Here is a 27,873-nt window from a genome sequence, read left to right as displayed (position 1 = left end):
CCCATCGTGTTCCTTTAAAAAAAAAAAAAAAAAGATGTCTATTTGCATCCATTGCAATTACATATGAATTTATTTCTGCAAAAAAAGACTGTTTGGATTTTGATAGTGATTGCAGTAAAACTGTAGATTGGTTTGGATAGTATTGTCATCATAAAAACGTGAAGTTTCCAATCCATGAATGCCTAGATAATAAGTGAATTCAGCATGATCATAGGATACATTATCAGCATACCAAAATTAATTTATATATATTATACTAGCAATGAACAAATGGAAATCAAAGTTCTTACCTAGATGGAAGTTCAACAAAAGATGTACAAGGGTTGTAAGATGAAAATTACAACACACTGATGAAGAAAATCCAACAATATTAAATGAATGGAGAGATATTCCATGTTTGAGGATCATGGGACTCAATACAGCAAAAATGTTCATTCTCCCCAAATTGATACACAGGGTTAAAATAATTACTATCAAAATCACAGCAAGATATTCTGTAGATATAAAACTATTCTAAAATTTATATGGAAAGGCAAAGGAACTAGAATATGAGTATGGTTAGGGTTGTCTTCTCAGTTGAAAATCTTTCATTTCTGGAGACATTATAGGGGAGACACTCTGTAAAAAGCTGGTCTCGAACTCCTAGATTCAAGTGATCCTTCTGCCTCAGCCTCCCAAAGTGACAGAATTAAAAGTGTGAGCCACCATGCCTGGCCACTTACAAGAGACTTACAAAAGTGAGTCACTAAATGATTAAAGTAAAAATCAACAAATTTCCTTGAAAAATGCCCTGTATAAATGTGATTATTGTATTTTCGGCTTCGGTTTGATTTTACATCACCATCAAAATCAAGGAGCACATAAAAGAAAGCAAGTTTGTTTACTTTTATTTTTATTTTTATTTTTTGAGACGGAGTCTCGCTCTGTCACCCAGGGTGGAGTGCAGTGGCGCAACCTCAGCTCACTGCAACCTCCACCTCCCTGGTTCAAGCAATTACCTTGTCTCCGCCTCCTGAGTAGCTGGGCTTATGGGCGCATGCCACCACCACACCCAGCTAAATTTTTTGTATTTTTAATAGAGACAGGGTTTCACCATGTTGGCCAGACTGGACTCAAACTCCTGATCTCAGGCAATCTGCCCACCTCAGCCTCCCGAAGTGCTGGGATTACAGGCATGAGCTACCAAGCCCGGCCGAAAGCAAGCTTATTATGCTCACTTTGGCACTGGAGAAGACCTCTCATAACCAGCAGACAATTTTCTCAGAAAACCTATGTGTAATGAATGTGGACAAGGATTCAGTGATGGCTCTAGAGTTGAAATTCATCACTAACTAGATTTAGGAGACAGCCCCAATATCTTTAATAAAATATATTGGGCTTTAATGATAGTTGAGTTTTTCCCATTCATGAGTTTTCATCTGTAAGCCCATCACCTTGTCAGTGTTGGAAACTTCAGAAATGTGGCGCACCTTCAGATGGATTAAAGTCTTCATGTTTATTAAGGAGTCCATGACAATGCTACATCTTTTACAGGTAATGAGTATGGTTAGGGTTGTCTTCACAGTTGAAGGCCTTTCATTTAACCAGAGACATTACAGGGGAGACACTATAAAAAGTAAGTGCTTTAAATATTCCTGCTTATGTTATGTTCATCTTTATGCCAATATTTTTATGCTGTCCAATTCATCAGATTTTCTTTCTTGTTTAGTGATACTCCCCCCAAAAATACTAGCCTTCCCAAGTTAGTGGAAACAGTGTACTATTTTGTTGACAGAAACTAAAGAAGATCAGTCAGGGGTGGTGGTCCATGCCTATAGTCCCAGCTTCTCAGGGGGTTAAAGCAAGAGGATCACTTAGTCCCAGGAGTTCGATGCTACAGGGCACTGTAAATGCATCTGTGAATAAACAATCCAGCCTGGGCAACACAGAGAGACCTCATCTCAAAAACAAAACAAAACAAAACAAAACAAAATGCTGGGTGCAGTGGCTTATGCCTATAATGCCAGCACTTTGGGAGGCTGAGAAGGGAGAGTCACTTGAGCCCAGGAGTTTGAGACTAATTTGGGCAACATAGTGAGACCCCATCTCTACAACAAAAATTTAGCCAGGCGTGTTGTTGCATGCCTATAGTCCCAGCTTTTGAGGGGCTGAGGCAGAAGCATTTCTTGAGCCTGGGAGGTCAATGCTGCAGGGAGCCCTGATCATTCCACTGCATGCTAGTCTGGGTGACAGAGCAAGACTGTCTCAAAAGAAAAAAAAAAAAACCAAGTCTTGCCTAATAATGGTCAGAGTTTATAGAGGTAAAACCAGTTTGAAATAGTTTTTGGAAGTATCTACTAAAATTAACATATTCATACCTTATAACTCTTTGCTGTCACATACATCGTATTATTAAGGTTCCTCTACAGAATAGGCACTGAATTTGAAGATGTGAGCCCTGACTGAAGTATGTACCACACTCTCCACACATCCATGGTGTTTCTCCAGTGTAGATCCTCTTATGCATATTAAGATTCAAGTGATCCAGCAATCCCACTATTAGCTGTATATCCAAAGGAAAGGAAATTCGTGTGTTGAACTCCTATCTGTACTCCTATATTTATTATAGTACTATTTGCAATAGCTAACGTATGGAACAATTCTAAATATTCATCAACAGAAAATGGTAAAGAAAATGTGGCATACATACACAAAGGTACACTATTTAACCATAAAAAATAATAAAATGCTGTCCTTTATGGCAAGGTAAAGATAAGCTTTGGAGAACATGAAGTTGAGTGATGTAAATTCAGGCCCAGAAAGACAAATACTACAGGTTATCACACATATGTGGAAGTCTGGGCAACAGAGCAAGACTATTCTCAAAAATCACAGAAGCAGCATAGCATTGGCCAGGCACGGTGGCTCATGCCTGTAATCCCAGCACTTTGGGAGGCCAAGGCAGGTAGACCATTTGAGGTTGGGAGTTCAAGACTAGCCTGGCCAACGTGGTGAAACCCAGTCTCTACTAAAAATACAAAAATTAGGCTGGGCATGGTGGCTCACGCCTGTAATCCCAGCACTTTGGGAGGCTGAGGTGGGGGGATCACCTGAAGTCAGGAGTTCGAGACCAGCTTGGCCAATATGGCAAAAACTCATTCCCTACTAAAAATACAAAAGTTAACCGATTGTGGTGGTGGCCACCTGTAGTCCCAGCTACTTGGGAGGCCAAGGCAGGGAGAATCATTTGAACATGGGAGGCAGAGGTTGCAATGAGCCGAGATCATGCCATTACACTCCAGACTGGGCGACGGAGTGATACTCCATCTCAAAAAAAAAAAAAAAGTAACAAAATTAGCTGGGCATGGTGGTGCATGCCTGTAATCCCAGCTACTCAGGAGGTTTAGGCAGGAGAATCACTTGAACCCAGGAGGTGGAGGCTGCAGTGAGCCAGGATCATGCCACTACATTCAAGCCTGGGCAACAGAGCAAGACTCTGTTCTCAAAAAAAAAAATAAAAATAAAAATAAAAAAGGAGAAGCAATGTGGCACAGCAATTACTAGAAGGGAAAAGTAGGAGGGGGGTGGATGATGAAAGATTGGTTAACAGATACAAAAGTACAGTAAGATGAAAGGAACAAGTTCTAGTGCTCCACAGCACTAAAGGTGACTATAATTAATAATAATTTATTTTCAAATAACTAGAACAGTTTTTGAAGGTTCAAAACACAAAGAAATGATAAATGATCAACACAAATAAATGATAAATGAGGTGATGGATATGCTAATAACACTGATTTGATCATTACACATTGTATACATGTATTGAAATATCATGCTGTAACCCATAAATATGGACAATAATTATATGTCATTTAAAAATAATGATAAAATCATATCGAGATTCAAGCGCCTCTTGTAGCGCTTCCCACAGTCCTCACATTTAGATGTTTTTTCTCCACTGTGGTCTCTTTGTTGGTCTTGAAGGCATGAACTGTGCACAATACTCTTCCCACAGTCCTCACATTGAAGTACTTTTTCTCTACTGTGGAGTCTCTGATGGGTTAGATGAGTTGAGGCCCATCTGAAGCCCTTTCCACACTCCTCACATTTGTAAGGCTTTTCTCCAGTGTGAATTCTTTGATGGAAACGAAGTTTTGAATTCTCAGTAAACCTCTTCCCACACTCTTCACATTTGAATGGTTTTTCTCCAGTATGGAGTCTCTTATGTCTCAAAATACCTGAGGCCCACCTGAAGCTCTTTCCACATTCCTTACAATTATAAGGTCTCTCTCCCGTGTGGACCCTCTGGTGCGAGTCAAGATTAAACTTACTAATGTAGCCCTTCCCACACTTCTGACATTTATACAGTTTTTCTCCTCTGTGGGCTGTCTGATGAGAATGGCCCCGTGAATTCATATGAAATCTCTTCCCACATCCATCGCACTTGAATGTTGCCTCTCCACTGTGGATCCGCTGATGTCTCGAAAGACGTGAGGACCACCTGAAGCTCTTCCCACATATGTTACAGTTATATGGTTTGTCTCCTGTATGGTCCATCTGATGCTTACAGAGATCTTGCCTACAAGTGAAGCTCCTTCCACATTCTTCACATTTGTATAGCTTCTCTCCTGTGTGGTCCCTGCAATGACCATTAAGTGCTGATCTCTGACCAAAGTTATTACTGCAGGTATCACATCTGAATGATTTCTCTTGCATGTGGACCATGGAATGCCTATTAAGATTTGATCTACTATGGAAGCTCTTACCACATATATAACATTTGAATGGCTTCTCCCCAGTATGGATTCTTTGATGTTCCCGAAGCTGGGAATTGTGAATGAAGGCCTTCCCACATTCCTCACAAATATGAGGTTTTTCTCCTGTGTGTAATTTGCAATGAACATACATTCCTGATCTACGGCTGAAACTTTTCCCACACTGCTCACATTTGAATGGTTTCTCTCCAGTGTGGATTCTCTGATGAGTTTGCAGTTGTGAGTTCTGACTAAATTCCTTACTACACACATCACACTTATAGAGTTTCTTTCCCATGTGAACTTTCTGATGAAGAGCTGAGCTGTAACAGAAGCTCTTCCTGTACTCATTACATGTATGGGACATCTTTCCTGAGTGCAATTGTTGATGAAGATCAAGGATGGAGACATCACTGAAGAATTTTTTACACTTCCCATCCTCGGAAGGTGTCTGTCCTATGTGAATTATAGATAGTCCTGCGTCAACCTGGGAGGGGACGTCACCTTGTGTGGAGAACTGAGAGCTACTTATCATGGAGTCTTGAGGCCTAGTTAACTCACTTGCAGTTTGTTCCCAGACTTGCTGGCAAGACCACTCTTCATGTGGTCCTGTTTCTGGAACAGACTCCAACTCAGTTTGGATCTTGCCTCCTATAAGGACACAGAATTAAGAGGTGTGGGTAAGTGAAGCCTTTGTTCAGTGTTTTCAGGATTTCACTTAGGACATGGCCTGAAACTTTACTGAATACAAGGAAGGCACAGTTTGTGTTTTCCAAGTGCACCACGGTCTCTTGTCACGAAACCAGTTTGAACTACATAATGTCTCATACGTGCTAGAAAGACTTAATTTAAAATAGTAATATAATACAGTTAACTTGTTACTATTTCTACCAATTTCCTAGTTAGTCTAAAATCTTGCATGGTATATTATGTAACTACTAAATTATATATGTGATGAATCAGAAGGAACTTTAAGGGTAGGAAGACTTCAAGATGGCTGACTAAAGACACACAGAGCTTGCCTCCTCCACAAAGAGCCAAAATAATGAGCAGTGCTCACTTCAGCAGCGCATATGGTAAAACTGGAATGAACAGCCTCTGCGCAGGCTGATATGCAAATTCATGAAGTGTTCTATATATTTTATTAGTAAAAAATTTAAAAAGCAAATAGATAATCATACATCAAATAGCATCTAAGAGGGATCATTGGAATTCAGCAGAGAAGTGACAAGAAACACCCAAAGCACAAAAGGAGAGCGAAGGGAGGTAGCCCTTCTAGCCGTGATCACCTGAAAGCCCGGAAAGGCTCCTCAGTGCTGGGAAAGGGTAAGTGAGAGGGCCCTAGTGGTTTACATTTCCACTGTGGACTCCAGCAGTCAGCCATGAGAGACGCCCTCGACCCCTGCGGGCCCTGAGACTAGTGTAGGGGGCTACCTGGAGTCCATGCAAGGGCACTGCTTCAGAGAAGGCGCTCATGATGGGTTCCACACACTTCCTGAGACTCAAGCAGTTATGGCACAGCGCTATTTTGAGAGCCGCACCCCCACCAGATTGCATCTTGCCCTGGGGCCCAACAGCCCTTGCATCTCCAAATCCCTGGAGCCCCATCGACATGTCCCCACAGCCACCCGGAGGGTTGCAATAGTGCAATGCCTGTTAGACCCAGCAGTACGGCAGAGTCCCCAGCAATCTAGGCCACATAGTGTCCTATTCTCTGGCGAATGGGCAGTGCAGCACACCAGGGAGTCTGCCCCCAATACAGTACAAAAGGACCCAAAGTGTGCACTCACCAGAGCTTGAAAGCTGCCTGTCTGGGGCTGCTGCCTCTAACAGCAATGCTCCCTCACCCCCAGCAGCAGGGCCACTGTACACTTACATGTGTTCTCACTCTGAGGAAAGGCTCTCCGCACACTCTGCCACTGCCACCCAAGCACACCTCCTAAAGGCTTGGGGAACCCCTTGCACTGCCCACCACAACCTGTGCCCGTGCACAGGACAAGCCCACTTCACTTGGTGCCACCCATCTCAGTGCCAAAGCATGACACAGAGGGACCTGGGGATTGCTCCACCCTGTGTTGCCTCAGGCACACGTGTGCACAAACAGGAGACCTGACAAAGACCCAGCTTGTGTGCTAGCAGTGCTGGAGCATGCCATCTGGGGGCCTAGGGATCACGCCGCCTCTTCCACCACAGCCTACATCTGCCCGCGCCACTGAAAGGCCTGAGGACAGGCTCACCTGGCCTGGCGTCATGCCTCCACTACCCAAGCATACCACTGGGGACTACTGAGATCACCCTGCCATGTTGGTTGCCCCAGGCATGAGCATGTACCATGGAGGGAGCCTTACAACAGACCCAGAACCCTGCCGCAGGTGCCCAAGCCTGCTGTCCGGAGGCCTAAGGATTTCCCTGCCCTGATCACCACCACTGGCATCTGTGCACTCCTCCTAGTGACCTGAGGAAAGGTCCTACAAACCTGCTGCCACCACCACCGCTGATACTCCCCTGCACACACCATGGGGGGCCTCAGGACTGGCCCACCCAGCCCATCACCACTACCTCTAACACCAGTGCACACAGCCTGGAAACCTGAGGGTTATCCTGCCACCATTGTTGGGTACTGTGCTCAGTACCTGGGTGCCAGGATCATTTGCAATGCAGACCTCAGCACCCCACCATATACCTAGGTAAGAAACCTGCACATGTACCTCCTGAATCTTAAAATAAAAATTGAACAGCTGAAAGTCCTCCTCTTAAGACATTCTATCCCAGTGGGTAGAGATGACAGCTAAATAGAAATATATAAGACACAGTATAAGACAACACCAGAAGGGTAAAGATGGGATGGTATTCCATTCTACTTTTTTCTTCCTTTCTTCCTTTCTCTCTTCCCTCTCTCTTTCTCTCCCCTACCCCTCTCTCTCCCTCCCTCCCTCCCTCCGTCCCTCTCTCTCTCTCTCTCTCTTTCTTTCTTTCTTTCTTGAGACACAGTCTCACTCTGTCACCCAGGCTAGAGCGTAGTGGCACAATCCCAGCTCACTGCAACCTCTGCCTCCTGGGTTCAAGTGATTGTTATGCCTCAGTCACCCGAGTAGCTGGGATTACAGGACTGTGCTACCACATCCAGCTAATTTTTGTATTTTTAGTAGAGTCAGGGTTTCGTCATGCTTGCCAGGCTGGTCTCAAACTCCTGATCTCATGCTATCTGCCTGCCTCAGCCTCCCAAAGTGCTGAGATTACAGGTGTGAGCCACCACACCCGGCTGGTATTTTAAATAGAGTGGTCAGAGAAGGCCTTTCTCATGATACTAAAACTGAACAGAGACCAGAATAAAGGAAGGGTCAGAAGGTTTTGAGGTGAAAGATTATTCCAATTAGAAAGAAGAGCATATTAAACTCTAAGACAGAAGCTTCTGTAGTAGACAGAACGATGGTCCTTGAAAGATGTCCACATCCAATTCCCAGGACCTATGAACCTGTTACGTTATACAGCAAGAGATTAAGGCTGCAGATGCAATTAAGATCACTAGTCAGCTAAACAGAGAGTAGGAAGATCATTCTAGATTATGCAGGAGTGACCGATCCAATCACAAGGGACCTAAAAGGTGGAAAACAGAGGCTTAAGAAGGGTGGTGGCATGACTATGGAAGAATGGTCGGGGATGCAATGTAGCTGCTTTTGAAGATGGAGGAAGGGAAACAAAAGCCAAGGAGTGTCGACAGCACCTACGGATTGGTAAACTAAAGTGAAGGCTTCACCCCAAGAACATCTAGTCAGGAACAAAGCCCTAGGGACACCCTGATTTTTGTCCAGTGAGATGTGTGAGACTTCAGGTCTGAAGAACAGAAAGATAATTGTTTGTTGTTTAATCTGCTAAGTGTGTGGTCACTGGGTACCAGCAACAGGCGATACAGTGTCTGTGGCAGGATGGAGAAACAGCAGGGAATATAACTTGGCTGGAAAATGAAGATGTAGTCATGGAGGCAGTGGGGGATGAAGAGCAGATCCAGGGTCTCTAAAAGTCACTTAAAGCAGTTGTAACGTTAATACAAATAAGAAGCCACAAAGGCTTTTAAGCTGAGGAATGGCAATCTGACTTATGTTTCCTAAGGATCACTTTGGCTGCTATGAGGAAAACAGATGTCAGGGTGGGAAGAGGGGCTGGGGGAGCAGGACAACCAGCAGGAAGGAGGTTGTAAGAATCCAGGAAACAGGTTTGGCCATTTACGCCAGGGCAATGGAGTTGGGTAATGGACAGAAGTAAAACAGATGGGAGGGTCGCATATGAGGATTCATGGTTGCTTGGTTCTTACCTGAATTCCCTTCTTTTTGAGTTGCTGTCTCCATGATCCAAAACTTTTCTTCTCTTTGGAAGTGAAAAGTATCTTGGTAGGAAAGTTGATGCCCTGTGAACAAAGTCAGATGCTTAATCCCAATACATCTTAGGTAAAATTTACTAGAAATTTAGGTTCTCACTGCACACTCAAACTTGAAAACTGATACGGTTTGGCTGTGTCCCCACCCAAATCTCATCTTGAATTGTATTTCCCATAATCCCCACATGTCATAACAGGGACCTGGTGGGATGTAGCTGAATCATAGGGGCCGTTTCCTTCATGCTGTTCTCATGAGAGTGGGTGAGTTCTCACGAGATCTGATGGTTTTCTAAGGGGCCTTTCCCCCTTTGCTCGGCACTTCTTCCTGCTGCACTGTGAAAAAGGTGCCTTTCTTCCCCTTGGCTTTCCACCATGACTGTAAGTTTCCTGAGGCCTCCCCAGCCATGCGGAACTGTGAGTCAATGAAACGTCTTTTCTTTTTTTTATTTTATTTATTTATTTATTTATTTATTTTTGAGATGGAGTCTCGTTCTGTCACCCAGGCTGGAGTGCAGTGGTGCTATCCCAGCTCACTGCAACCTCCGCCTCCTGGGTCCAAGCTATTCTTCTGCCTTAGCCTCCTGAGTAGCTGGGATTACAGGCAAGTGCCACCATACCCGGCTAATTTTTGTATTTTTAGTAGAGATGGGGTTTCATCATATTGGCCAGGCTGGTCTCGAACTCCTGACCTAGTGATCCACCCGCCTCAGCCTCCCAAAGTGCTGGGATTACAGGCGTGAGCCACCGCACCCAGCCTATCTTTTCTTTATAAATTACCCAGTCTCTAGTATTTCTTCCTAGCAGTGTAAGAACAAACTAATACAAACACCCTAGGGTACAAAGCCATTCCTGGGGCCTGACATTCCATTACAGAGGGTGCCTGTGCTCACCCACTGAGAGCAGGTTCCTGAAGTTCTCCAGCATCACATCTCGATACAGCTTCTTCTGGGCAGGGTCCAGCAGCCCCAGCTCCTCCTCAGTGAACACCACAGCTACATCCTTAAAGGTTACTGCCTCCTATAACATCAAACATATATAATCCCAATGTCATGACCAGTGATTCTTGGGAGAGGGGTGGCACTGAGCAGGTGAAGGGGATGAGTGAGAAGTTGCTGTGGATCTTGAGAGATGTAGGTCAACTTACAGATTTCCCATTCATTCTGTCTGTATCCTGGCAATGACACACACTGATTTTCCGGAGCTCCACCAGAAGTCCAATGATGAAAAAGTCCTATAGGTTTACTTTGTGCACTTACTGAGTCTCCTTGTAAGTAACCCTCTAGGACTCAAAATGCAGCATCCTGGGCTACGCATATATAGGTTTCAATGAATCATGCCAGTTGCCCCAGTAACATTTAGCAATTCAGTCCCAACTTTGTTTGATAATGCCCATTGTTCTCTCTCGTACTTGAACCCTGGATATAATCATTTTTCTTTTTTTTTTTCCTAATTTTTATTTTTTGAGATGGAGTCTTGCTCTGTCGCCCAGACTGGAGTACAGTGGCACTATCCCAGCTCGCTGCAACCTCCGCCTCCTGGGTTCAAGCAATTCTCCTGCCTCAGCCTCTCAAATAGCTGGGATTATAGGCGCCCACCACCATGCCCGGCTAATTTTTGTATTTTTAGTAGAGACGGGGTTTCACCATGTTGGCCAGGCTGGTCATGAACTCCTGACCTTAGGCGATCTGCCCACCTCAGCCTCCCAAAGTGCTGGGATTACAGGCGTGAGCCACCGCACCCGGCCCATGTTTTTCAGTATCTGCCAAACTAACAAGTTTACGGTGACCTGTGTGGGACAGCTATGGAGTGGGTCCTCTGTATTCAAGACACAAACTACATATATTAATTGCAGCATTGAATGTCATGATCTAGAGCCAGTGTGCCTATGATCACACTGAGCGTGTGTGCTCCCTCACAAGGCTCAATCCCAAGGCTCTGTGCCTTTGCCTGCCCAGCCACGGGACCTTGGATAAGTTTTCCCGCGTGCATTCGTTTCCTTTCTGTATAAAGACTGTCACATCAATTTTCTCCAGGAATAAACAAGAGAATATAAACGGGGAAAGTCTCTGGCACAGACTAGGTATTTAATTAACATTAGTTGATTTTATTACCTTTTTTTCTTTTTTTTTTGAGACGGAGTTTCGTTCTTGTTGCCCAGGCTGGAATGCAGTGGTGCAAACTCAGCTCATGGCAACCTCTGCCTCCCCGGTTCAAGCAATTCTCCTGCCTCAGCCTTCTGAGTGGCTGGGATTACAGGCATGCACCACTATGCCCAGCTAGTTTTGTATTTTTAGTAGAGACAGGGTTTATCCATGTTGGTCAGGCTGGTCTCAAACTCCCGACCTCAGATGATCTGCCCGCCTCGGCCCCCAAAAGTGCTAGGAAAAAAAAAGTGAGCCACCGCACCCAGCTGGTAATGTCCTTTATTCATATTTCTTTGGATTTTTTATTATAACTTTCATTACAGTTATCTATTTCATTTCATGTCAGTATAGTATTACAGGGAACTGATGATCTATCATTATCTATTCTAAATAATGAATATTTAATTTTATATCATTTTCATTATTACCAATCCTGCTAAGAAAATCATGTTATGTGGACTTTACTCTCCTGTCTGATTATTGAAAATAATTTTGGCCCAGTATGGTAGCTCATGCCTGTAATCTCAGTACTTTCAGAGGCTGAGACAAGCAAATCATTTGAGCTCTGGAGTTCGAGACCAGCCTTGGCAACATAGCAAAATTCTGTCTCTACAAAATATACAAAAATTAGCTAGGCATGGTGGCACGTGACTATAATCCCAGACACTTGGGAGGTTGAGACAGAAGAATCATTTGAACCCAGGAGGTGGAGCTGCAGTGAGCCAAGATTGTGCCACTGCACTCCAGCCTGGGCAACAGAGCAAGACTCTGTTTCTAAAAAGAAATAACATAAAATAATAAATTAATTAATTTAATTAAATAAAATAATTTCAAACCAGGTGCAGTGATTCACACCTGTAATCCCAGTGCTTTAAGAGGCTAAGGTGGGGGGATTGCTTGAATTCAAGAGTTCAAGACCAGCCTAGGCAACACAGCAAGACACCATCTTTATAAATTTTAAAAACTAGCCAGTCGTGGTGATGCGTGCCTGTAATCCTAGCTACTTGGGAGGCTGAGGCAGGGAGATCTGGACCCCAGAGGTTCAAGGCTGCAGTGCGCTACACTTACATCACTGTACTCTATCCTAGGCAACAGAGCAAAATTCTGTCTCTAAAAGAATAAGAATAAACTAAAATAAAATAATTTCAAATGAAAATTACAGTGTCAAAAAATAAGAATGTTCAAAATTGTGATCATGTATGCCAGATCCCAATTTTTTGTCAAACTCCAAAATCTTTCAAGGGGATACGTTACCCTGGTTTTTCTTAAAATAGCCAAAGGCAGATTATCAAATTTCCTGTGATGCTGATACTCTTATTTGAGAATAATTCACCTTATTAATCCCATGTATTTGATTATAAATAATACTATCACCTTTTCAAACGTGTACTGGCCACTTCTATTTCTTCTCTACAATTTACCAATTAATGGATTAATGTCCTTTATTCATATTCCTTTGATTTTTTTTCTCCATTTTGTACATAAGATTCTTATTTTGGAGTGTGTGTTTTTTAGATATCAAAGTGGTAAATATTTTCACCTTAGGCTGTTGTATTTCCTGGTAACACTCTGTAAGCCATCTTTGCCATTAGGAATGTAAAGATTTTCTATAATGAGTGTAGCAATCACTGTCCTTTGGTGCCTGGAGTACTAGGTGTACCTGAAGAGGTGACACAACAGGAAGAGAAGAGGTCCCCTGGGGAGAGGTCAGGGAGGAGCTATGTCACCAATGGTTGTCATCACTCAAGAGGGCACTCCAGACACCCATACCAGAAGGCACAGGTCCTTCAATGGAGAATCCTCTTTCTTCTCTCTCTCTTTCAATTTAGCAAAATAGCTAACATGCCAACCCTGGGTTTCCTCTCTGAACCTCAGCAGATTTCTCATATTTCACATATTTAAGAGGAAGATGAGGCTGAGAATTGCATCATCCAGCTGTTCTGAGGAACAAACAAAGGAACAGAACACAGTGACTAGAGAATCTACTGATATCATGGACATTTGAAACTAAAGTTACCTATCATTTTGGTCAAACTCCTTAATACATAAAGGAATAAGAAAAGACCAGTAAATAAAATACACAATGCATGACTTAAGCATGGGGAAAACAAAAGCTAGCTCTTCCTATGTGAAAATCTCCAGAAATTCTTCTGTGAAGCCACAGTTACAGCCTGCTGTGCTGTGCCACATGTGGATATTTTATCTACCAAACAGCCAACATGGTACATGTCAAAAGTACCCTTTCAAAACTGAGCTCCTAGTGCCTGTGTATAAAGTAGTTAAAAAGAAACATTGGTGGGTGTGGTGGCTCACACCTGTAATCCCAGCACTTTGGGAGGCTGAGGCGGGCAGATCACTTGAGGCCAGGAGTTCGAGACCAGCCTGGCCAACATGGTGAAACCTCGTCTCTACTAAAAATACAAATATTAGCCAAGCGTGGTGATAGGTGCCTGTAATCCCAGCTACTCAAGGGGCCGAGGCAGGAGAATTGCTTGAACCCAGGAGGTGGAGGTTGCAGTGAGCCGAGACTGCGCCACTGCACTCCAGCCTGGGTGACAAAGCAAGACTCCATCTCGAGGAAAAAAAAAAAAAAGGAGCATCAATGCAATGGAACATGATGCAACCATAAATAATGAACATTACATAATATTAAACAAAAAGAACACAGTTTAAATTAGATAAGTATCAATACAAATACAGTTATGAATATTCATGAGGAATAGCATGAGAAAATAAAAACCCCTAATTAGTGAGAAGAGATGCAGTGAAATGGGAGAATTTCTACTCATAACACAAATAATGGTAAAGGTAAACAAAACCAAAAGCAAATGCAAATTGAACACGAAAGAAACAAGCAAGCACTTGGCACACAGCAGGTGCACAAATAACTGTTGTTCTCCTTGAGTCTTCCCAAGACTGAGAAAAACACGTGGCAATCTTAAGTAGCGAAACAGAATTTGAACAGCAAAAGAGACCAGACTTGCTCACCTTGAACATGGTCATTTTTCCTCCTCTGGGGAATTTGCAGAGTTCTCAGTTATGCAGTTCAAGGGAAGACAGAATTGTGCCTGGAACGTGCCATGGAAGGCAATAAAAGAGACATGAAGAGGTGGTCAGGGATGCCGCCCAACAACATGAACATGCATTGTGAATTAGCACTTGAATGTTCACAGCAGCATTATTCATAATAACCCCAAATTGCACACAACCAAAATGCCCTCCTACAGGTAAATGGACAGACAAATTGTGGCCTATCCATACAATGAAATCTTACTTGGAAATTTAAAAAAATGAAGTACTGACTCATGCTATAACATGCATGAACCCTGGAAACATGTTAAACAAAAGACACAAAAAGTCACAAAAAGCCATGGATTGTATGATCGCATTTATGTGAAATGTTCAGAATAGGCAAATGTATAATAGAGAAAGTAGATTCGTGGTTGCTTCACATTTGAGGTAAGAATGAGGTTTAACTGTAAATAGGCACAAGGAGTCCAAACGTGAGATGAAAATGATCTAAACTGAATCATGATGATGGTTATTCCACTTCACAAAATTCCTAAAAATCATTGAATTATATGCCTGAAATGGATGAAAGCTATATGTGAAATATATCTTGACAGAATTGGAAAAAATAATTGTTAATCTGCATGTCACTGAAATCAGTAAGAATGAATTCTAAGTCCATATCTATAGAATATTTATAGGTGAATAAAGGAATAAATAAATGGGGGAGAAATGGAAACTCATCTTTACAGTAGAATGTCCACTAATAATGTATCTCCCCATAAGAAACTTTATTATTTTCAAAATTTAAAAAAAGTAACTTCACAGTGGACAAATCTGAAAGACTTCATCTTGGCCAAGTGAACAAAAGTGAGATCACCAGTGAAGGTGAAGGGGTGGCCTGCCCCTCCACACCTGTGGGCGTTTCTCGTTAGCTAGAAGGAGAGACTTGAGAAAAGAAACGAGACAGAGAAAGTCTATACAGAGACAAAGTATAGAGAAAGAAAAAGTGGACCCAGGGGACTGGCGCTCAGCATACAGAGGACCCACACTGGCACCGGTCTCTGAGTTCCCTCAGTATTTATTGATCATTATCTTTACCATCTTAGAAAAAGGGAAGTGGCAGGATAATAGGATCATCTAGGGAGGTCAGCAGTAAGACATATGAATAAAGATCTCTGTGACATGAATAAGTTTAAGGAAAAGTGCTGTGCCTTGATATGCCTATACAAACATCTCCATAAACCTTTTTAGTGCATAAGGAGCAGCACTGTCCCTAGCACATCCCACCTTTTGCCCTAAGGCGGTCTTCTCCCATCTTAGTAAATAGAACATACAATCGGGTTTTACACTGAGATGTTCCATTGCCCAGGGATGGGCAGGAGACAGATGCTTTTCTCTATCTCAACTGCCAAGAGGCCTTCTTTCCTCTTATATTAATCCTCCTCAGCACAGACCCTTCACGGGTGTCAGGCTGGGGGACGATTAGGTCTTTCCCTACCCACGAGGCCATATTTCAGACTATCACATGGGGAGAAACCTTGAACAATACCTAGCTTTCCTAGGCAGAGGTCCCTGCGACCTTTGGCAGTGTACATGTCCCTGGGTACTTGAGATTAAGAGAAGGGTGATGACTTTTCACAAGCATACTGCCTTCAGGCGCTTGTTTAACAAAGCACACTCTGCACAGCCCAAAATCCGTTAAACCTTGAGTCACCACAGCACATGTCTCTTGCAAGGACAAAGTTGGGGGTAGGGTCACAGATTAACAGCATCTCAAATACAGAACAAAATGGAGTCTCTTATGTCTACTTCTTTCTAGACATAGTAACAGTCTGATCTCTCTTTCTTTTCCCCACAGAAGGGACAAACCAACATCATTTGGACACTGTTATGTTGCAATGAAAAGGACACCTCACTACTACTATGGTATCCCTACCAACCATGCATAATCTAAACCTAAACATGAAATTTATCAGATAAACCCCAAATGAATGTCTTTCTATAAAACAACTGCCTATACTCTTCAAAAAACCATGCATGTAAAAGACAAAGGCTGTGGAATCTTTCTAGATTAAAGAAAAGTATAGAAATGTGACAATAAAGAAAATGCATAAAATTCAACTTTGAATGGGGCTGCAGGTAAAAAGTGGGATAGTTATAAGGACCAAAATTTAAAAACTGAACAAATTTAAATATGGAAGCTGCAGATTAGATAACAATGTTATGTAATATGGTATCCAACACTATCTAATAAATAACACTACAACTACTATTAGTCGCTTTTTAACAGATCTATCTGATATGTAATAGATAACAATATTATTTAATATAATATTTAATTATTTTTTTGCAACAGAGTCTCACTCTGTCATCCAGACCAGAGTGCAGGGGCGCCATCTCAGCTCACTGTAGCCTCTGCCTCCTGGGTTCAAATGATTCTCATGCATCAGCCTCCCTAATAGCTGGGATTACAGGCGCACGCCACCTCAAATTTTAAAAAAGTAACTTCACAGTGGACAAATCAGCTAATTTTTGTATTTTTAGTAGAGATGGGGTTTCTCAATGTTGGCCAGGCTGGTCTCAAACTCCTGGCCTTAAGTGATCCACTTGCCTCGGCCTCCCAAAGTACTGGGATTACAGCCACCATGCCTAGCTAGTATAATATCTAATAGTATCTAGCATGTTATGTGAAACCCTATAACCAGCCCTTCCTAAACACCTCTTACCAAGACACCCCACAATTATCTTGAAATGTGGGCTTCCTTGCTGCAGAAAGCTACAAGCAACTGTCTGGCTACAGGTATGTTCCTGGTGGTGTCTGGCTGAAGAGCAACAACAAAGCAAACAGGAAAAATGTAAACACGTGGCAAATTTGGGTAAAGAGTATATGAGAATTTCTAATACTATTTTTGCAACTTTTCTATAGGTTTCAAATGATATGAAAATAAAGTGTTAAAAACTTTTTTTTTTTTTTTTGAGAAGGGCGTTTCGCTCTTGTTGCCCAGGCTGGAGTATAATGGTGCGAGCTGAGCTCACCACAACCTCCACCTTCCGGGTTCAAGTGATTCTCCTGCCTCAGCCTCCCAAGTAGCTGGGATTACAGGCATGCACCACCATGCCTGGCTACTTTTGTATTTTCAGTAGAGATGGGGTTTCTCCATGTTGGTCAGGCTGCTCTCAAACTCCCGACCTCAGGTGATTCGCCCATCTCGGCCTCCCAAAGTGCTGGGATTGCAAGCGTGAGGCACCACGCCCGGCCAATATCAGGAAACATTTACAAAAAAATTAGATAACAATGAGATAAATTAGGATGAGCATGATATAACATGGCAGTTCACTAGTTAATTTCCCTTTTGGCAGTGTTTCCAAATTTCCATAGTTAAACACACAAGGGAAAACACATTTTTTAAATTATAAAATTTTCTTTAAATGTTTATAAATAAATATGCAAATATACCAAAAGAAAGACTAAAAAGAAATGCATTCGAAGTTTAACAGTTACTATATTTACATGCTGTATTCATGGGTAATTATAAACTTGTACTACTCATATTTCTCCAATTTCTGAACGCTCCACAATGATACCGTTGCATAACAAGTGAAATACTTGTAACAAATGAAATAGTTGTAATGAATGAAATAGCTGACAAACTCCCAGAACAGTCCAAGCCCATAAGCCTTGCTCTCGAGGTCCCTTCAATCAAGTCCTAACTTGCTTTCCCCACCAGATTCCAGCCAGCTCCTCTGCCTCAATGAGAATGTATCCAAAAGATTATCAACTAAGGCTCTGACCTGTAATGCCCAGGTTTCAACCGCAGATCCACCTCTTACTACCTAGGTGACTATGCGCAGATAACTCCTGCTCCTTTGTATCTGACTCATCTTTAAAACGGAAAAAAGTAGTACCTCTCCACAGAGCCATGGTGTGGCGAAAATTTGATTATTTTTATAAAGCCCTTGGAATAAAGTTACCAATTGAGGCTTAATTATTATCACCACCCATGCCTGAGGACACATCCTACACTCTTGGTTGGGGTGAGCATCTCTGTAAAAGAAAAAAAGCCAAGGACCACTCACGTAGAGCTTTGGTAGCCAAGAAGTCCCCCCCTGCAGGTCTTTTTGAGAATCAGGCTGGGGAAGGAGAAGGCTGTGAAACACCCTGACCGCGTTGCCGGCCCGCATAAAAGTTAAATGTTCCTCTCCCTTCGTGGAAAGTGGACACAACCCTCGCCTTCCTAAAAACAGGTCAGAAGCGTCCGGGATCACCCAGCGTCCTGCAGGAATCAGAGACAAGGGCGGGGGTCCCTGTAGCTGGAGCTCTGACCCCACCCGGGGACCTGACAGGCTTCGTGGGAAATTAACACTAAGAAGAGACCACCAGTCACTAAAGGAAGGACTGCTTTAAGGCTTTCATTTGTGTTACCTCTTCCAGTTCCCAAAACGATTTCATTAGGATGGTCCTAAAGTCCCCATTTTAAAGAACAGCAGTGGGAGGTACAGGGAGGTTAATAACATCCCAACCCTAAACTGTGAGAAAGTAGCCTCACAGGTGGGATGGAGGGAGGTGGGCTGAGCGAGCTGAGAGCCCCCAAAACCCTCAAACCAGGCGGCGTCCCAACCAAGTCCCAACCCCCAGCCTCATCTCCGGGGACGCGAGGACAACCCCAAGACCAAGAAGGCTCCGCGGACAAGAACGAAAAGAGCGGCTGTTGCACCTTCAAACCTCCGTTTTCCAACGAGGCTCCTTCTCCTCTTAGTCAACTTCCAGGTGGTTGCGAGCCCGCATCGTAAGGGGACATGTTGAGAAGGACCGACAAGACACACAACTGACACAAAACTACCACCGAAATGCACGGCAGCAACCTCACCCCCCGGGAGCGGAAGTGCCCCCTACTCGGCGCAGCGTGTGGACTACATTTCCCAGAATTCCCCGGATACGCCGCCCTGCGCCAACTTGCCCGTCATTCGACGGATCGCCGGCGCTACACTTCCTTGAATGCCAAAGGAGACGTTGTATATTATCACCCTCCAGCGGGAACCCTGGAACTCCGCGGTGCTCTTTGACTAGACTTCCCGCAATGCCCACGAGGAATGAATTCCATATACCCGAGCGCCTGGTGAGGAATATGGACTGTGACCCTGAGAGTGGTCCTTCCCTTTCCCTGCGTCCTCGAGAGAAAATATTGAATAGACAGGAATTCCTGAAGTCTACACGCCTGCCATGATGACAGGAGTGTTACTGAAAGAGAACAAAGCAAGGAGATACAATCTTCAAGGAGTTAGCGGTCAGGAGATGGCTGAAAGGCTAATATACTAGACGCTAACAGTATGAGCTAAATCTAAGAGCTTAAATAATGGGCCAGGAAAAAATGGTTTGGGACAGGCAATTCCTGGGGCACCAGCCCCTGCTCCAGACACTGTTGTACCACTGCTTTGGCAAGAAAAACAACCACAGTTTAAGTGTTTATGAGGGCTGTAAGAATTAAAGAAAGAGAAAAGAAACACGAAAAGCGGCTCAACAGTCAAAGACAGGCTCGTTTTGGAGAATAAACCTGAGAGGGGCTTCTGGCCGATTGCCGTCAGGAGCACAGTCTCTTACAGACTAAGAGTATTGACTTTAGGGTGAGAGAGCTTATCACAGGCTTAGAATGTTTCTGTGTTGGGGAGAAGTCTGTTGTGGGGTTGGAATATCTCTGGTTGGAGGGGAGGTTATCTTGGGACTGACATCTCTCCAGTGGAAGGGAGGTTATCTCAGGGCTGGCATGTCTCTGGTCAGGGAGGGGTTTATCTTATGGTTGGAATGTTTCTGGTTGGAGATGTCATTTATGGTTTATGGTCATGCCGACCTTAGCCATTAGGCTGATGCCCTTTGGATTTAGGCAGTTTTTGATCAAGGTGAACTTTAAAATGGCAGTGATTGTCCAAGATGGCAATGCTCCTGCCCTGTCAAGAGCCAATATGGAGGGCCAATTGCCCTCCTGGAAAACCTATTTTCCCACTTTAAAGTTTTCATATTAATATTCTTTAGACGTGGAAACGCCACATTCCAGAGAAATTAAACTGCTTAGTATTGTGAAAGGAAAATATCTTGGGCCCCCAAAATCACTAAGGAAACCTCAAGCTGGAAATAGCTTAGGGCAAACCTGCCTCCCATTCTATTCAAAGTCACTCTTCTATCTGTCCTTGCTACTAGGGCCCTTCCATGACATGTGGGAATTATAGGAGCTATAATTCAAGATGAGATTTGGGTGGAGACACAGCCAAACCATATCAATGTGTGTAGATTTCTTATTTTCCATTATTATTTAAAAGAAAGCTTGTTTCTAACTCTTCTATGGTCATGTAACAACATATCCTAGAAATCACTTCATGTACAGTACATTCTTTTTAGCACTGCGTAAACTAGAAAATCCAGAAATAAATTTCTACACCTACAGTGAACTCATTTTCAACAAAGGTGCTAAGTATATATATTGGGAAAAGGACAGTCTCTTCAATAAATGGTGCCAGAAAAACATGATATCCACATATAGAAGAATGAAACTTCACCCCATTGTTCACCATATACACAGATAAAATCAAAATGGATTAAAGACTTAAATCTAAGACCTCGAACTATGAAACTACTACAAGAAAACATTGGGGAAATGCTCCAGGACATTAGTCTGGGCAAAGATTTCTTGAGTAATACCCCAAAAGCATAGATAACCAAAGCAAAAATGGACAAATGGGATCACATCAAGTTAAAAAGCTTCTGCATAGCAAAGGAAACAATCAACAAAGTGAAGAGACAACCCACACAATAGGAGAAAATATTTGCAAACTATACATCTGACAAGGGATTAATAACCAGAATGTAAGGAGCTCAAACAACCCAATAGGAAAAAATTTAATAATTCAATTTAAAAATGAGCAAAAGATCTGAATAGACATTTCTCAAAAGAGGGCATACAAACGGCAAACAGGTATATGAAAAGGTGCTCTACATCATAGATCATCAGATAAATGCAAATCAAAACTACCGTGAGATATCATCTCACCCCAGTTAAAATGGCTTTTATTCAAAAGATAGACAATATCAAATGTTGGTGAGGATGTGAAAGGAGTGAGGGAGGGAATCCTTGCACATTGTTGGTGGGAATGTAAATTAGTACAACCACTGCGGAGAACAGTATGGAGGTTCCTCAAAAAATTAAAACTGAAACTACCATACAGTCCAGCAATCCCACTGGGTATGTACGCAAAAGGAAGGAAATCAGCATATCAAAATGATATCTGCACCCTCCCCTGCAATGTTTATTACAGCACTATTCACAATAACCAAAATTTGGAAGCAACCTAACTGTCCTTCAACAGATGAATGGATACAGGAAATGGACATATACACAATGGAGCCACAATTCAGCCACAAAAATGATGAGATTTTGTTATTTGCAACAATATGGATGGAACTGGAGGACATTATGTTCCGTGAAATAAGCCAGGCACAGAAAGGCAAACTTCACATGTTCTCACTTATTTGTAGGAGCTAAAAACTAAAACAATTGAATGCATGGAGACAGAGAGCAGAATGTTAGTTACCAGAGGGAGGGAAAGGTAAGGTTAGTGGTGAGGGAAGTGGGGATGGTTAGTGGGTACAAAAATATACTTAGATAAAATGAATAAGATCTAGTATTTGATAGCACAACAGAGTTACTACAGTCAACAATAATTTATTGTACATTTAAAATGACTAAATGAGTATGGATTGTTTCTAACACACAAAAATGATAAATGCTTGTAACAGATACCCCATTTACCCTGATGTGATTATTATGCATTGTATGCCTGTATCACATACTCTATATGTGTACCCATAAAAATTAGAAATTTTTTAGGCTGGGTGCAGTGGCTCATGACTGTAATCCCAGCACTTTGGGAGGTTGAGGTGGGCAGATCACTTGAGTGCAGGAGTTTGAGACCAGCCTGGGCAACATGGAGGAACCTCATCTCTACAAAAAAATACAAAAATTAACCAGAGGCAATGGCACGTGCCTGTAGTCTCAGCTACTCAAGAGGCTGAGGTGGAAAGATGGTTTGAGCCCAGGAGGCCACCACATCCAGCTAGTTGTATTTTTAGTAAAGACAGGGTTTTACCATGTGGGCCAGGCTGGTCTTGAACTCCTGGCCTCAAGTAAACTGCCCACCTCAGCCTCCCAAAGTGCTGGGATTATAGGCATGAGACACTGCGCCCAGCCCTTTGCCCATTTTTTTAACTGGGTGGTTTCTGTTATTGAGTTGTAAGAATTCTTTATATAATTTGGATAGAACTCATGCCATATGGTCTTTTCATGTTCTTGACAATGTTCATGTATGCATAGCATTTTTTAAAACTTAGGTCCCATTTTTGTATTTTTATTTGCTTTTGCTCATGTTGTTTCATTGAAGAACCCATTCCAAATAAAAAGGAAGATTTACTTCTATGTTTTCTTCTACGTTTACAGTTTAGCTATTACATTAGGTCATTGATGAATTTTGAGTTAACTTTTAAGTGTAGTGTGAGATACAATCTAACTTCATTATGTTGTGTGTCTGTGTATAGGTGTCCCAGCAGTATTGGTTGAAGACTATTCTGTCTCCATAAAGTAATCTTGGATCTTTCTTTCTTTTTTTTTTTTTTTTTTTTTTTTTTTTTTTTTTTTTTGAGACGGAGTCTCGCTCTGTCACCCAGGCTGGAGTGCAGTGGCCGGATCTCAGCTCACTGCAAGCTCCGCCTCCCGGGTTTACGCCATTCTCCTGCCTCAGCCTCCCGAGTAGCTGGGACTACAGGCGCCTGCCACCTCGCCCGGCTAAGTTTTTGTATTTTTAGTAGAGATGGGGTTTCACTGTGTTAGCCAGGGTGGTCTCGATCTCCTGACCTCGTGATCCGCCCGTCTCGGCCTCCCAAAGTGCTGGGATTACAGGCTTGAGCCACCGCGCCCGGCCTGATCTTTCTTGAAAATCAAGGGGCCTTAGATGTATGGGTTTCTTTATGGATTCTCAATTCTATTCCATTTATCTATATGACTGCCTCCTGGGTTCAAGTGATCCTCCCACCTCAGCCTCTCCAGTAGTCTCCAGCTGGGACTACAGACATACACCACCACAACTGGCTAATTATTGTATTTCTTGTAGAGGTGGGGTTTCTGATATTCACTGAGAAATCTAAAACTAATGCATACAATTATAAAATAGAAAAATTCCAGCAAATATTCATTGCTGAAGAAAATAAGAATATAATTGTAACACATTATGTATGTACACTCAAAAAAAAAAATTCCAGAAAAACAGATATGCTTGTCCAGAAATACACAAAGGTATTTATTTAATTTTTTTTTTTTTTTTTTTTTTTTGAGACAGGGTCTCACTCTGTTGCCCTGGCTGGAGTGCAGTAGCACTATCATAGGTCACTACAACCTCAATCTTCCAGACTCAAGCGATGTAAGGATGCAGCAAAAATACAAAGACACGTGGCTGACATTCTAGGGGTCATCAATTTCGACATATTCATTAGTGTTTTGAAAGTGTGTGAATAAACTCTTATACCAAGGCCTGTCTCCTGAATAATAACTAATCGTCAAACTTCTGTTTGAAACCCTGCAGCACGACTTACAAGCATTCTCTGCTATGACAGTCCCATGACCACTGGGGTATGCTGAGCTATGGCTGAAACACTAACTTTAAACAAATGTTTTACTTCCCATAAGACCAGATGAAAACTATCAGCAGCATTGATTCTGTGATAAATGACAAGATATGAACTCACACTTACCACATGCCTCTTATTTTTAATGTTTCTCTCCTTTGTGAACTCTCACATGAGACTGTAGTGAGACTGAGTAGAGGCTTTATCACACACATCACACTACTAAGGTTTCTTTCCAGTGTGGACACTGATGAAGAGTTAAAGTCTGAATGAAGCACATACCATTCTGCCACACTTCCATGGTTTCTCTCCTATGTGAAGCCTCTAAGGCCTAATATTTCCAGTGATGTAGCAATCACACTACTGGGTATATCCAAAGGAAGGGAAATCAGTATGCCGAGGAGATATCTGCACTCCCATGTTCACTGCAGCACTACTCACAATAGCCAAGATATGGAACCCACCTAAGTGTCTATCAATAGATGAAGAAAAGGTGGCGCATATATATATATATATACATACACACACACACACAATGAAATACTCTTTAGATATAACAAACAAAATTGTGTCACTTGTAGCAACATGGATGAGCTTTGGAGGACATTATGTTAAACAATATAACCCAAGCAAAGAAAGATAAATACCAACTGTCCTTACTCACATGTGGAAGCTAAAAAAAAGCTGATTTCATAGAAGTAGTGAGAACAATGGCTCTAGAGGCAGGGAAGGGTAGGGGATAGGTGGGATGGCCAAAGGTTGGCTAAAGGATACAAAAGTACAGGTAGATAGGAGGAAGTTCTACTGTTCTGCAGCACTAAAGGTGACTATCATCAACAACGATGTATTTTCAAATTGCTAGAACAACAAATTTTTAATTTTCCTAACACAAAGAAGAGATCATTGTTTGAGGTGATAAATATGCTAATTACACTGATTTGATCATTATACATCATATACGTATATTTAAATATCAAATTTTCCCCCTTAAATATGTACAACACTTACGTGTCATTTAAAAATAATGATAAAATTATATCAAGATTCAAGCGCCTCTTGTAGCGCTTCCCACAGTCCTCACATTTGGATGGATTTTCTCCACTGTGGTCTCTTGGTTGGTCTTTACGGTATGACCGGTGTACAAGCTTCTTTCCACAGTCCTCACATTTGAATGGTTTTTTCTGGCAGTGGAGTCTCTTATGATTCAAAATACTTGAGGCCTGTCTAAAGCTCTTCCCACAGTCATCACAGTTATAAGGTCTCTCTCCTGTGTGCGCTCTATGGTGCAAGTCAAGACCTGACTTAGTAATGTAGCTCTTCCCACACTTGTCACATTTGTATGGCTTTTCTCCAGTATGGACTCGCTGATGGATCAAAAGATATGAGGACCGTCTGAAGCTCTTCCCACATTCTTTACAATTATATGGTTTCTCTCCTGTGTGGATCGTCTGATGCTTACACAAATCCAGCCTACCGATGAAGCCTTTTCCATATTCCCCAGTGTTGTTTGGTTTCTTTCCTGTGTGGACCACACAATGCCTATTAAGACTTGACCTAAGACGGAAGCTCATACTACATATCTCACATTTGAATGGCTTCTCCCCTGTGTGAATTCTCTGATGTTTCTGAAGCTGGATATCATGAATGAAAGCCCTCCCACATGCCTCACAATTATAATGTTTCTCTCCCATGTGTAATTTGCAATGAACTGTAAGTGCTGATCTACATCTGAAGCCTCTCCCACATTGTTCACATTTGAAAGGTTTCTCTCCAGTGTGGACTCTCTGATGAGTTTGCAGATGTAAACTCTGACTGAATTCCTTACCACACACGTCACACTTAAAGAGTTTCTCTCCCAGGTGGACTCTCTGATGAATATGAAGTGCTGAGATGTAACAGAAGCTTTTTCCACACTCATCACGGGAATGAGACTTCTCTGCTGAGTGTATTTGCTGAGGAAGATCAAAGATGGAAACATCACTGAAGGATGGTTTACACTTCCCATGATTGGAAGGTTTCTGTCCTGTATGCATTATAGATAGTCCTTCCTCAACCTGGGAGTGGGCATCACCCTGTTCAAAGAACTGAGAGCTATTTGTGGTAGAGTCTTGAGGCCTGGTTAAATCACTTGCAATTTCTTCCCAGATCTGCTGGCAGGACAACCCTTCATGTGGTCCTGCTTCTGGAACAGTCTTCATCTCAGGTTGGATCTTGCCTCCTATCAGAATACAAAATTAAGAGATCAGGACAAGCTATGCCCTGTTCAGTGTTTTTAAGAGTTCACACTTAGGACATGGTATGAAACTTCAATGAACATTCAGTTTTTGTTTTCCAAGTGCACCCTGGTTTCTGGTTTGCATGAGAGCAATCTAAAACTATACCATGTTGCCGGGCACAGTGGCTCACACCCACAATCCCAGCACTTTGGGAGGCTGAGGGACTTTGGGAGGTTGAGGCCTGCGAATCACTTGAGGTCAGGAGTTCAAGACCAGCCTGACCAACATAGTGAAACCCTGTCTCTACTAAAAATATAAAAATCAGCCAGGTGTAGTGGAACACACCTATAATCCCAGATACTTGGGAGACTGAGGCAAGAGAATTGCTTGAACCCAGGAGGCACAGGTTGCAGTGAGCCGAGATTGTGCCACTACACTCCAGCCTGGGCGACAGAGTGAGACTCTGTCTCAAAACAAGAAGGAAAGGAAAGGAAAAGAAAAGGAAAAGGAAAAGGAGAAAGAAAGAACGATACCACATCTCAAATATAAAATCCTTGATAGAAATAAAAAATTAATATGACACATACATTTAACCTGTTACTATTAAAATTTCCAACTCAGTCTGAAATCTTACATGATAAATTACTAAACTATTATGTACATAATGAAATATGAATCAAAAGGAACTCTAAGGCAAAGCAGTAACAATAAATACTTTGTATATTTACCTGTATATTGTATTTCCTTATAAAGAAGTTAACCTTCCTTTTTGTATGAGGTGGCTTAAAAAACATTTTTAAAAATAAGAAAAGAAGTTAACCTAACTAAAAAGAGGTTGGGACTTTGTCCTCAGTATCTGAGAGATAATCTGTAGGATCTTGAAGGGGCATGCCTGAGGAAAGTGTCTCTCTTTGCTTGGGGGCAAATCTTGGGTAACTCTTGATAGTGAAATAATATAATTTAGGGTTGTGACTAGCCACAGCTTTGGGGGATGGGAAATGGCAGGTGGAATTCCCCATATCAGAAAAAATAACAATGTGATTTAACGTGGGGCTTTAGGTCACAGGGAACCAGTGGACCAAAAGACTAAATAACCACAAAGGAATCAACCAACCAATTATGGCTGTGTAATGGAGCCCCAATAATTACTCTGATCCCAGCACTCAGTTGACTTTCCCTGATTGGTAGTTCCCTGTGTCTAAGTCACATGCTAATTTTGGGTATGTAACATGCCCTACTCTACTGTGAGAATACAATAGGAGATCCACATTTGGTGCTTCATTGGACTCTGTCTTACTTGGTTTTCCCCACTGGCTAACTATAATATGCATATTTTCCCTGTAAATGTCAGTAACTGTGAGAATAAATGCATCCAGTGAGTTCTGAGAGTCTTTCTAGGAAATTATTGAAAGTGAAGGTAGTTTTGAAAAACTCCTGAATTTGCACTTGGAGTGAAGTGAGAGCAGTTCTCTGTAAAATGTCCCATTAAACTTTTTAGTTTAACCCTTCATGATACTAAACATCAAACACCTTAGAGTGTTTATATCTACAAATCGAAAGTATTCCTATGCAAGAATTTTGCACGACACGTATAAAATACTTAATCTTACTTTTCTGTTTTGATATGGACAGTAACTTGGTTATCTGAAAGAGTACAGACAACTGCAGTTCTGAGGGGAATCTGAAAGGCTGTCCTTCCAGGGGTCCACAAAGGAGGATGCTCTTG

General features: G+C 42.3%; 2 protein-coding genes across 6 annotated transcripts in view; both read right to left on the bottom strand.

The window, feature by feature from the left end:
• Window positions 1–1,476: 1,476 nt before the first annotated feature.
• Window positions 1,477–19,144, bottom strand: ZNF284 (zinc finger protein 284). The gene is made up of 5 exons (XM_050772024.1): window positions 18,983–19,144; window positions 14,244–14,323; window positions 10,002–10,128; window positions 9,049–9,141; window positions 1,477–5,387 (listed from the first exon to the last, which is right to left on the bottom strand). Exons 2-5 carry the CDS (start codon window positions 14,256–14,258, stop codon window positions 3,844–3,846), a joined length of 1,779 nt encoding a protein of 592 aa, XP_050627981.1. The 5' UTR covers window positions 14,259–14,323; window positions 18,983–19,144; the 3' UTR covers window positions 1,477–3,843.
• A 5,642-nt stretch (window positions 19,145–24,786) lies between these two features.
• The window catches only part of ZNF223 (zinc finger protein 223), a 48,174-nt gene continuing 45,087 nt past the window's right edge, over window positions 24,787–27,873 (bottom strand). For 4 of the 5 annotated variants that reach the window (XM_050772018.1, XM_050772021.1, XM_050772022.1 and 1 more), the window contains one exon: window positions 24,787–26,149. In XM_050772018.1, the coding sequence (XP_050627975.1) occupies window positions 24,936–26,149 (1,214 nt within the window). In that variant the 3' untranslated portion in view covers window positions 24,787–24,935. The remainder of the gene's footprint in view (window positions 26,150–27,873) is intronic. The other variant, XM_050772019.1, reaches the window with a different exon arrangement.

Source organism: Macaca thibetana, chromosome 19, assembly GCF_024542745.1.
Source record: "Macaca thibetana thibetana isolate TM-01 chromosome 19, ASM2454274v1, whole genome shotgun sequence".
Lineage (NCBI taxonomy): Eukaryota > Metazoa > Chordata > Mammalia > Primates > Cercopithecidae > Macaca > Macaca thibetana.
Note: the sequence above shows the minus strand (reverse complement) of the source record. Positions and strands in the feature narration are given on the sequence as shown.